The following is a 12,469-nucleotide window of genomic DNA, read 5'->3' as shown; positions in this document are numbered from 1 at the left end:
TCCATGGAAGCCCCACGTTACCTGTTAAGCAGCTGAAAGTGTCCAGTGAGTTATTCTGGTGGAGGAAAGAGGTCAGGGAGCCCACCCTTAAACTCTAGTCTCTTCCCACCCCAATCGTTTCCATCATGGTTTACAAATAAATATAGATTAAAAACAGCATAATTAAGATTTTAATTCTATTGTTAAATGGAATTAAAGGCAACTAAGCACACACTTTTATGACCAACCTAGATAACATATTAAAAAGCAGAGACATTACTTTGCCAACAAAGGTCCATCTAGTTAAGGCTATGGTTTTTCCAGTGGTCATGTGTGGATGTGAGAGTTGGAATGTGAAGAAAGCTGAGTGCTGAAGAATTGATACTTTTGAACTGTGGTGTTGGAGATGACTCTTGAGCGTCCCTTGGACTGCAAGGAGATCCAACCAGTCCATCCTAAAGGAGATCAGTCTTGGGTGTTCATTGGAAGGACTGATGCTGAAGCTGAAACTCCAATACTTTGGCCACCTGATGCAAAGGGCTGACTCATTGGAAAAGACCCTGATGCTGGGCGGGGTTGGGGGCAGGAGGAGAAGGGGATGACAGAGGAAGAGATGACTGGATGGCATCACCGACCCGATGGACATGAGTTTGAGTAATCTCCGGGAGTTGGTGATGGACAGGGAGGGCTGGCGTGCTGCGATTCATGGGGTCGCAAAGAGTCAAACACGACTGAGCGACTGAACTGAACTGAACTGAAGCACACATAAGTGATCCCTAAATTTTCTTTCCCAGGAATAAAGCAATTTTTATTTCTTCAAAATTGTATGATCACTGACAGGATATATCTGGACTGGAAAGTTAGTCCTGGGTTTCATTTTTTTTTTTTTTTTAGAGGATGAATTGCTGATGGAGAATGAGGTATCTGCCATCCACAATGCCCTTTAGGGAATTCTTTCCAGTTGTGTGGGACTCAGTTCAAAACACACTTTTACTATGTGCCTGCGTGTGTTTGTGCTAAGTCACTTCAGTCGACTCTTTGTGACCCTATGGGCTGTAACCAGGCTCCTCTGTCCAGGGGACTCTCCAGGCAAGAATGCTGGGGTGGGTTGCCATGCCCTTCTCCAGGGGAGCTTCCTGACCCAGGGATCGAAACTGCGCCTCCTGTGGCTACTGCATTGCAGGCAGATTCTTTGCCACTGAGCTACTGGGAAGCCCTACACGTGCATACTGCATGCCAGATCCTGAGTCAGGTTCTGGTGGTGTGAAGACGGTAAGGAGGCATGCCGCGTGCAGCTGTTCAGCTTGTACATTCTATAACCCTACGGGGCACAGACCTGTGTATCTATTCAGTTCTGTTCCTGCAGGTGCCGGAAGGGGACTTGAAGAAGATGGGCTGGCTGTGATGTCAGTTAGACACGGTTTCTGCCCTCAATGAGCTCACCATCCAGCAGACAGAAGGCTGTAAGACACTAGGAGATCACAGGCTAGAAGCTGGAAGAGCCTCTCTCTGTTTCCCTTTTGGGAACAGGCTACATAGGTAGCGTTAGAGATGATGGAAACAACTTGGGTGCACTCTGGTCTCCTCATTGCTATTGCTGTGTGTGTGTGCTTAGTCATTCAGTCGTGTCTGACTCTACGGTCCCATGGACTGCAGCCCATCAGGCTCCTCTGTCCATGGGGATCCTCTAGGCAAGAATACTGGAGTGGGTAGCCATGACTGGGATTGAACCCAGGTCTCCTGTATTGCAGGTGGATTCTTTACCATCTGAGCCACCAGGGAAGCCCGTTATTATTGCTAGTTAAGGACAAAAATTCCATCTTTTACCATTACCAGAATCCATTACCACCTCCCACGGACTCCCACGACCCAAGTATCTTTCCCCATCAAAAGAACACCTTCTCTAACCTAAATAGGAAAATAATTTGAAGAATATATGTATGTATAACTGAATCACTTTGCTGTATACCTAAAACTAACATAACATTGTTAAACTAACTATGCTCCGATACAAAATATAAATTGGAAATTAAAAAAGAACATCTTCTCTTGTCCTTATACTCCATGGCCCCCAGTCAGGACAAGGCTATTAGTACTCATCATTCTTAGGAGTGAAAAAGCAAAAAACGAAAAACCAAGCTGACTCTGAAAGACAATGTTTCTTCCCAATCTCTCCAGAGGCTACCCTGGGGCAAAGCTGGCTGTGCCCAGCTTAGACTTGGGGCATCTAACTGTGGTTTCGGGATCCCTGCCTCAACCCCTATTCATAACCTCCAATACCTTTTCTCCTGCGTCTAAGATAACTTCCCTGCAGCATAATAATTCACCCTATGCTCCAAGCAGTGCCAATATCACATACGTTACTTTATTATTCATTCATTGGCTTTCCAAGGCAAGTGAAAAAATAATTTAAACCAATTATATGTACAGAGGCTTGGTTAGTTTTCCCAATAACTTCCAGAAGGAGCCCCATCCCCTTAGATAGCAAAGAAGGGTTACGTTTAACATCTATACAAAACTTCACCTATAAAAGTCACATGTGTAGAAAGGTTTCTTTATTATAAGCATCACGTCTGGGGAATGGGTAGGGGTCAGGGCGGGAGGTGGAGGAACATGTGCAGGGTGGGGGTCCACACACATCTGCCCGGGCTAGTCCTGTGCGGGGAGGCTGGTGGCTGGTGGGGCTCAGGTGATCTGCAGTGGGGTCTCCAACATTTCCATGAGGAAGGTGTCAATGGGTGTGTCCCCGATGAGCTTGAAGAAGAAGAGGTGCTCCAGGCACTTCAAGCCAATAGAACGCAGGGCTGGGAGGCGCAGCAGCAGCTTGGCAAACCTGCAGGGAAGCGAGGAGACCTTCAGAACTGGGGGGCCAGCATGCACGGGGCAGCTGCTGGCATGAGGCCGCTTGTTTGGTCTTCTTGACCAATCTGTGGTCAGAAGAAAGAGCCTGAGGGGGGAATCTAACATAGCTGGAGAATCTCTAATCTGGGGGAGCTTCAGAAATAGGCTTGAGGTCTCATTTAGCTTCCTTAGATGGAAGTTGGATCCTGTGACCTCTTGAGGAACTCTTGACTTCTGTGGTCACATCCCAGAACTGCCCTCAGCACCCCCATCCATGGCAGGTGAGAGCCAGTCTGCTTGCAATGACTCAGTGCCAATCCTAACCACAAGATGTTCCTTACATTCTTTGTGCCCAGAGGTGCCTGGGAAGATCTGCCCAAACACTTAGAACACTGCCCACAGATGTGCTGAATCCACAGGGCTTGTCACCATCGGGGAAGGTGTTCCAGGCATTCAAGCCATTGGAATGCAGGGCAGGGAGGGGCAGCCCCAGCTTGGTAAACCACCATCAGGCACTGCAATAGGTTCTGGGATCCAGGGGAGCCCCTGCCCTCAGGACCAACAGCTCTGATCACCTCCCCAGACTATGCATTTCCTCGGGACACACTTACCTTAAGCAGCATGACCGCGGTGTGCCTCAGTTACATTTTTGTTACCGCTTTATAACCACTTTGTACATCAGCTTCTTAGTCTATTGCTTGCCTTTGTTTTGTTTTTTGCCTAAGAAATGTGACTTTCTTTTTTTAATTAAAAAAAAATTTTATTAAAACATAGTTGATTTACAATGCTGTGTTAGTTTCAGGTGTGTGTGGTTACTCAGTCATACATATGTACACACACATGTATATTCTTTAGCTTATTCCCTGTTATAGACTCCCACAAGGCATCTAACATTGCGCCCTGCCTTGTACAGTGGGCCCTGTTGGTTATCTATTCTGTATGTAGCGGTGCACACCTGCTAAGCCCAAACTCCTAGTTTATCCCTCTCCCCTTCCCCCTCTGGTAGCCATAACTTTCTTTTCTACATCTGTGAGTCTATTTCTATTCTATAAATTCATTTCTGTCATTTTTTTAGATTCTACATATAAGCAGTATCATATGATATTTGCCATTCTCTGTCTGGCTGACTTCACTTAGTATGATAATCTCTAGCCACCATGGAGAACACGATGGAGGTTCCTTAAAACACTAAAGTTACCATATGATCCAGCAATCCCACTCATGGGCATATATCCAGAGAAAACCATAATTCAAAAAGATACATGCATCCCAGTGTTCGTAGCAGAACTATATACAATAGCCAAGACAACATAAATGTCCATCAGCAGAGGAATGGATAAAGAAGATGTGGTACATATATACAATGGAATATTATTCAGCCACCAAAAGAATGAAATAATGCCATTTGCATCAACATGGGTGTGTTTACCTTTATATTAGGAAGAGGGGGAGATAGAGCAGAGTAGTCTCTGCCCCTTATGGGCCCATAGTCTGTTAGGGGAGATAATACACACATGCATGCATACACACTTACTCACACGCGCCTCCCTCACATGTGCACACACACACCCTCATCACTCACACACAGATGTGTGCACACACATTCACTCACACTCTCATCCACCCTTGCACACAGAAGCTTGCACACACACATATGCATTTAAGCACACATATTCTCCTCCATTCTCATCTGCCCTCACACACTGGTACCAACACTCAGGCACACAGGCACGTGTAGACACACTCACACTTTTCAGTAATTAAAGACCTTTAGTTGCAGGGCTCAACAAAGGGAGAGAGACTAGTGTGTGAAGAACTAGCTTTGTTCCGACATGTCTCTCAATCAAGCCACATTTGTAACCTGCTTCTGTGGCCCTTCTTCATCTCTCAAAGTCCTTTTTGCCCACGAAGCTTATTTGCAATGTTATTTATGATAATGACCAGAAACTAAATAACTCTACTTACAACTTTCAATAAAAAGTACGGGAACCAAAATCATGTTAGCCACTACAGCCTTAAATCAGCGATTTCTGGTTGGGCTGGATCTTCCCTGGCAGTCACAACATTATTTCATGAGAAATTTTCAAATTGGGATTTTGATACTCCTTGAAAATGCATATAGGTCTGTATTTGTGCCAAAACAAGTTTTAAAGAAATGTGGCAATATAAGAAAAATAAAGTAGCACAATCTTAAGAGGTAAGAATTACCTTCCTATGTGGAAAAATTAAAGGTCTATATCAAGGCCAGCACACACCTTCAAAATGTCTGATTAGGAAGCTTCTGAGGGCATCTGAATGGTATCACCAGGCTGTGAAGAGGCCATCAGATAAAGAACAAGGAGGCTGAGCTCCTGGTTGTGGCTCCAGATGGAAGTTTTATAGAATTAAGCAAAGGAAAAGGCTTTACACTTCTTTATAAAGTGTAAAATTAGACTGAGATTATCTCTGAAAATGTATTTTTTTTTCACTCTAAAAATGCCAAAGTTCTACAATATGTAAAATAGTAACCATCTTAGATGCAAACTATTATACCCAGAATGGATAAGCAACCTACTGATTAGCACAGGTAACTATACTCAATATCTTCTGATAAATCATAATGAAAAAGAACGTGTATATGTATACACACACACACGTGTATAACTAAAATCACTGTGCGGTACAGCAGAAATTAACACAGCGTTATCAATAAAATACATTTTTAAAGAACGCTAACCATGCCGTAGCTCGGCTGTCTTGGCTGTCTGCCCCAGGTTTAGAAGCTGAGATCAAGCCTGTAGAAACAGACCCACTTCCTCACGGAAGCAGCCGCCGGTGGCAGTCACATTTCTCGCTGATGTGTTGGGCAGCAAGACCTTTGAGGGCGCCTGCTGTGTGCGGGAGAGAATGTCCCTGCCGGCTCTGCCCCCTCCTGAGCTTTGATCTCTGCTTTCTGGTGGGGGAAGCAGAACTCGGCCCTGCAAGGTGCACTTCTGAAAAGTCTCCACGCAGGGGCAGCCCTCCACCACCGAGAAAACGGCCCGGACAGGCCCCGCGTGCCAGGAACACCGTCTGCCATTTCACAAGCCCGAGGTGAGCAGCCTCTGTCACGCTTCCCACCTGGCTGAGCCGAGTAACATCCTGACGGGCCTGCTCAGTCCCGGGGCGGTCTCCGCCTGCCCAGGCTGTGCTGGGCACACCAGGGGTACCCTCTGCGCCCACTTCCCGCACCCCCAGGCCCGGCTTCAGGCCAGGCGACAATTTTCCCTCCTGCCTGGAGGCAACTCAAGCCCCTGGCAGCCCCTTTCCTGGGAAAACAGGCACGTTCCCAAGTTTTCAAAGTGATATTCATCAGAAGCAACCTAACTGTCCACCACAGGGCAATGACTGGATACATTAGGATCCATCTATCCTCTGAAATATTACAAAATCACTGAAAACAAGAATTTTGTGCTTTTCAATATCTGAAAAAAAGTCTAAAATAGCTACAGGAGGAAAGTAGTACACTGAACCAAATGACTTCAGATCTGTAACTATACATTTCTAAGTATACACATATTCACAAATGAAGCTACTAGAACCATACCTCTCAAATTTACAATCAGTATTACCTGCTTAATTTTTTTAAACACACTCATTTTTAATACATTTAATGTATTTTTTAGATACATTCATTTTTAATAATAAAAATAAATACATTAAAAAATACATTTTAGATACATTCCTTACTCATAAAAACATGCTTGGCTTTTATAATAAGATTTTTTAAAAAAAGAGTTTTGTTTTTTAAAGAGGAAAAGGATGAGTATGAGCTTTCCTCGTTCTAACGCCTGGCACACAACATGTGCACACACACAGAAAACCATGTGTAACGTTGCCTAACCGCTGGGAGAGTCAGTGACTGTAGCCAGCATACAGTTTTCAGTCAGCTCCTAAGGGCCAGAAGCTGAGCTGATGTTGGCAGCCAGGCCCTGCTTGCTGGGTGGAGATTTTTCAATCTTACCCACTGCAGGTATAGGAGAGGCTGCCAGGCACCCACCAAAATCCACTCTCCCCTTCCTCCTTGGCATCTAGCTGCATACATTCTCCAGATGATCCGTGTGACCGAGTTTTAGCCAGTGGAAGTGAGTGAAGGCAGACGGGCCCTCTCCAGTTCAAGGCGTTGCCCGTAGAGACACCTCTGTGCCCCCCTCCTCTGCCCCTCTAACCATCAGCATACAAACGCTACGTGACTCGGGGACCATGGAGCCCCGAGAGGGACACCTGGGTTCCCGAGTGATGGTGTGGAAAACAGTCACTGCTCTAGACTGATTATCCACCCAGGACTGATTTGTGAGGAGGAAATAAATTTGTGTTCAACTCCTGACATTGGGAAGTCTGTTGTCACAACTTACTCTCCCTAACACACCAGGCCTGCACATTTATTGTACCAACAGGCTGGATCCCACTCACTCAGATGCATTCATTTCCTGTGATAAAAAAGCAGAGCTCAGCCTCTTCTAGACAACTGATAGTGGCTTATGATCCAGGAAAAATGGGCGAATAGAATTTAGATTTCATAGGGGAATAAAAGTCATCAGTGAGAACTGGGAACACATATAATTAATTCTAAAAACAAACTAATGCCTTTAAAGGAGTTTATTTAAGTTTCATTTTCAGCTTTCTGTGAGATTTGTGGATCTTTTTCTCTCTTTTTAACTAGAGTTAGCAGAGTAAGGAAACTTTTATTCAGTTGTACTTGGGGGAAACATTTGGGAAAAGTATTCAACGACTCAGGAATTCTGGCAGATGGCCTCAAAGATCTTCTGACCCATGTCCTCCTTTTCAGACAAGAAGTTCAGACCCAGGACCTTGCCAGAGCCTACAGATGGTGACTTCAGGGCCAGCGATCACCTCTTGTGGTTGCCAACGCCTGTACCTTCTACTGCAGTAGGGCTCCCGTTGGGGTGAAGCAGAAAGCAGTGCAGTCACATTGGAAAACACAAGCTCTTTGAGATCAAACACACATGTGTTCACATCTCACTACACCATGCACCAGCTCTGTGACCCTGGGCAAGTTCCTTACCCTTTCTGAGCCTTGAGACCTCTTTAGACATTAGAGATAAGGACTTCTACAATTATTCACTCATTTGCATGTTCACTCAACATGTAAAGATGAGTATTATTTGCCAAGAGTGGTAATAGGCTCTAGAGTGCTAGAGTGATGCTAGAGTGGTGAGTGGTGGATACACAAGAGAGACAAGACCTCCAGTTTCATGAAGCTTTGAGCTGGTTGTGAAAACATCTAGACAGAGCCTGCTGAACATCACCATTCATTAATGGCTACTGTTGTTAACATTCTTTCAGGACTCCCTCACCTGCCTGGTTGTTCTGGATACTTCTGCTTGGTGTAGGCCTCGAGGGTGGCATAGACCTTCTCTCGCAGAGTCTCTACCTCAGACGGGTTGGAGAGACCCTTGGCATCTGAAAAAGACAGCCGATTAAACCTCTGGTTACACACCTCTGTGGAACACCCTGTTACAGAGGCCGTCCCCATTCATATAGGCCACCTCCTGTAGGGTTACTAGAGACATTGGGTTACTAGAGACATAGGGTTACTAGGGATGCGGGACATTGTGAAATACACAGAGCTGCTGCTTTGCACCTGCCAATCTACCCAATAAACTCCTGAAGCAAAGGTACCCGCCGCTGACTGCAAGGAGGAGAGTTTCCTTTTATCTGGGCCATTGTACATATACTACCTTTACACATTTATTGAGTGTTTACTCTGTGCTAAGTGTGGGCTGAATGAAAAGACAGGGAACAAAAACCAGACATACCTATGTCCTGCTTCAACTAACTGATCACCTAATTCAGAGATGAAGTGCATGCATCAGTTACTAGGTAATTCTGAATACTCCTCTTTCCCGACCCATGGCAGCCTCTGGTGAAAGCTGAGCTCTTAATCCTCCTTGCAATGCTTTTCCTCCTTGAGCCCCCAGGACATCATTCTCTGGTTCTTCCCTGTCTGACCCACTGCTCCCTCACAGGCACCTTTGCTGTTTCTTCCTTTTCTCCACAACTTCGAAATGTGGCCATGCCCCAGGACCCAGTCCTCAGCCCCGCGCTATGCCTCTGCTTACACTCCGGATGAGCTCGCACCAGCCTCAGAGTTCTCCACGCTAGGTATAGGCTGACAGCTCTCAAATGTACCTCTCTGGTGCTGCCCCTCCCCTGAACTCCAGAATCACATGAATAATTGCTTCCTGGACAGCCACTCTTGGGCATCTACATCCATCTCAGAGTTTCACATCCAAAGACCTGCTTCCTAGCCACCCACCCTTAGAACCTCCGTTTCAGTCAATGAAAATTGTTTTCCAGTTGTTCAGGAAAACAAAAATACTTAATGCCTCTCTTTCATATCCTATGCACAATCCATCAGCAAAATCCCATAAGTTCTGCCAAAAAATATATGCAGAACCTGACTCCTATTTTTTTTTTTTTTTTTGGCATGGAAATAGTTTATTTAAGGCAGTGACCCAGGGAAGAGAAGGGAGGAACCGAAAAAAGAAAAAGCAGGGAAGGAAGAAAAGCCAACACAAGAGTACATAACTGGACTGATCATGGCCATGGGCAACCGGGACTCAACCTCACAGGGACCCTCTAAGGAGGTATGTAGAATGTACCTCAGGATTGTCCACCTAGGGAAGGAAGATGGAAGCACTTTTTTATTCACTAGTTTCTATCACCCCCTGGAGAACCTGACCACTTTTTACCACCTCCTTTACTACCCTAGGCCTCTATCATCTCCCACCTTCCCCACTGACCCCCGACGTGCACACTCCACGCCCATTTGAGACACTTTTCAAGAGGGCTCAAAGAGCAGAGGCAATGCAGAGGTGACTCCATCCTCCCCACGGACAGGTCTAGCCCTGCCTCCTCCCATCTCTGTCTCAGCTGAGCTAGAGGGCCAAAGAACATCAGAGCACTGGGGGCTGACCATGGCGGGGGGCTAAGCAAGATGCCGTCACCTGGGTTAAACAGCACGATGGCTCGCAGGCACCCCAGCTCTGACTTATCCATCTGCATGTCCTTCATTTTGGAGACCAGCTCAGTCAGAACTCTGTTCACAGGAAACAATGACAGGGAATGAGAAAATCATGAGCACCAGACCAAAGGCTGGGAAAATGAATGCAATCAATATTTATTATCCCCCACCACCCCACGTTTTCCAGTCACTGCGCCAGGTACTGGGGGCACAGAGATGAATCAGACGCAGTCCCTGATCTCAAGGAGCTCACAGTTTAACTGAAGCAGCAGACACAGAAGCAGCACACAGCAACAACGCCAAGCCAGTGGTAGACATAACCAAAGTCCCAGGGGACACCCAGGAGGAGGCGGTGAGCTCAGACAGGGGGCTGGAAAAGCAGCCGAGAGGTTTTGGAAACCGGTAGAAATGCAACAGGCGAAGCAGGCCGAGGGCACCGCTTTTCGGGACGAACACAGTGGAGGACGGCGTTCCCTGACACAGAAGGAACCTGCAGGCACCATCAGGAGGACTAAGGCCACTGAAAACCACGCGTGGAACATGTGGGAAAAGGCAGGGAAAGGGGAGCAGCGTCTTAGATGGACATGCACACGGCCCTGGAAGACCGTTTATGTTGGGGCTGGAAAGGGACCACAGGTCCCCAGCACTGGGTAGAGAGACCATCTTCCAGCTCACCCTTCCCTTTCCTAGCACATCTCCATCCTGTCTCCCCAAGTCATGCATCTCTACTCATTGCTTTCTCATTGCCTTAAATCACCTGACTTAATTTCCCTGAGGGCACAGAATCCCAGACTGAGGCCATTGCTCCCTCAGCAGGCTTGCCCCAGAGAACCTGATGCAGAGTCCAGCAAAAACCCTAGCTTACCTTTCCTGGACTCCTAAAGTCAGATTCTAAGCCTTCATTCCTGTCTCAGCCCTCCAGGATAAACAGTTCAAACTCCCCACCCCTACTTATCCTTCAGTCATGTCCAACTCCAGTGACTGTAGGCCGCCAGGCTCTTGTGTCCATGGGATTTTCCAGGCATGAATACTGAAGTTGGTTGCCATTTCCTTCTCCAGGGGCTCTTCCTGACCCAGGAATAGAACCCAGGTCTCCAGCGTTGTAGGCAGATTCTTTACTGACTGAGCTACGAAGGAAGTCCAGTCTTACTAGGTAATGTCAGTAACACCGTCTCTTCTTTGGAAATCCATAGGTTTTCATCTGCCAATAACTTTGTTGGCCTCTGACTGGCTCTGTCTCCTTGAATCCACATTTTTTAAAATCACTTTCTCATTCCCCAGGTTTATGTTTTCATGTGCTTAATGGTCTCTGCTTCCAGCCATATATGTACAGCTGATTGAGGTATCCATTCTAAACGCACACATGCACACATGTACACACGCACGTGCTGGAAGCAGAAGAGACGCACCTGTCGAAGATGGAGCCAACCCCAGCACTGTGGGCGCTGCTTCGGTGGACATGCAGTCCCGTGGCCAGGAGGATGCCGTCCTGCACGGAGACGGAGCGGTGGGAGAAGGAGGCGATCAGCAGCTCGTTCCACCCTGCAAGGATAAGAAGGTGGCCATGAGGGAGGCCTGCCACACTCGCGCTTCGTGGATGGCCATCCAAGGCAGGCATTATTATCCTTTGGAATAAAAGTAGAATCAGAATCTAGTTCCAGACAATACTGCTAATGAGTGAAGAAACAAATGAGAAGACAGGGGTCTCCGGACCTGGGGCTATGCCCATCCCCCAGGCTCCCCCTGTGCTGCGTAGAATGGTAGTTTGAGAACAAGGACTCTTTATTCCCCAGTCCATCAACAGATATGGATTGAACACTTAACGGGTAATAGTCACTATGTTAGCTGTCGTGGTGGATAAAGCAAGCATACCTTGCAGTCTCTGGCCCCAGGACCTGACAACTTAGTTTTATTTCTTTGGCATTGTCTAGTATGGGCTGCCATCTATGGGGTCACACAGAGTTGGACACGACTGAGTGACTTAGCAGCAGCATGGCATGACGCTTTCCATTGACACTCAGGGATCGCTCATTATTTGATAGGAATGAAATGAGGGCACTGGCTTCCAAGGCTCAGCCAATCTTCATGAAATTTCTCTGCTGGCTCCGTGACAAAGAGGAGCTTTGGCATATGTCAACTGCCAGTGTCCCAGAAATGGGAGGTGAGAGAAGTTACAGCATGTAGAATATTAAAATAGGAAGGGACCCTGGAATCCATCTAGTACCAGACTGAGCAAAAATCTTTGGCTTCCCTTACTTCATCTGTGAAATGGGAATATCTCTATTTTCCAATTTCATAATAATAATGAGGCAGAGCTTCAGATTATCTTCAATAAAAACTATTTAACTCTCTTTGAAAATTGAATGCAAATTATAAAGGCTGTGTAACATTTGCATGGAAAAATAGTTCTTTTCTGGTCACTATAAGGATTCTACGAAGCAGTTTAAGAAACCCAATGGACAGAAAAGTCTCTGCTTCTTACTAACTTGCCTCTTTTTGAAGTGCTATATGTGTGTTTAGAAGTTATTTTTCTCTGATAATAAAATGCATGTAGAAACTAATACAAATTTCATTGTGTAAAAAAAAAATTTAAATATCAAAAAAAGAAAAAAGTCTTATTCCTCCACTAACAAACTGTTTTGT

At 46.1% G+C, this 12,469-nt stretch overlaps 1 protein-coding gene across 3 annotated transcripts in view; it reads right to left on the bottom strand.

The window, feature by feature from the left end:
- Positions 1-2,417: 2,417 nt before the first annotated feature.
- Positions 2,418-12,469, bottom strand: part of RXRG (retinoid X receptor gamma) — a 51,670-nt gene continuing 41,618 nt past the window's right edge. For 2 of the 3 annotated variants that reach the window (XM_061119787.1, XM_061119789.1), the window contains exons 7-10: positions 11,236-11,368; positions 9,810-9,901; positions 8,157-8,262; positions 2,418-2,812 (exon numbers count right to left, since the gene is read on the bottom strand). In XM_061119787.1, coding sequence (XP_060975770.1) covers positions 2,665-2,812; positions 8,157-8,262; positions 9,810-9,901; positions 11,236-11,368 — 479 coding nt within the window. In that variant the 3' untranslated portion in view covers positions 2,418-2,664. The other variant, XM_061119790.1, reaches the window with a different exon arrangement.

Source organism: Dama dama, chromosome 20, assembly GCF_033118175.1.
Source record: "Dama dama isolate Ldn47 chromosome 20, ASM3311817v1, whole genome shotgun sequence".
In the NCBI taxonomy this organism is placed as follows: Eukaryota; Metazoa; Chordata; class Mammalia; order Artiodactyla; family Cervidae; genus Dama; species Dama dama.
The sequence above is the reverse complement of the archived record's forward strand: the minus strand, read 5'-3'. Positions and strand labels throughout refer to the sequence as shown.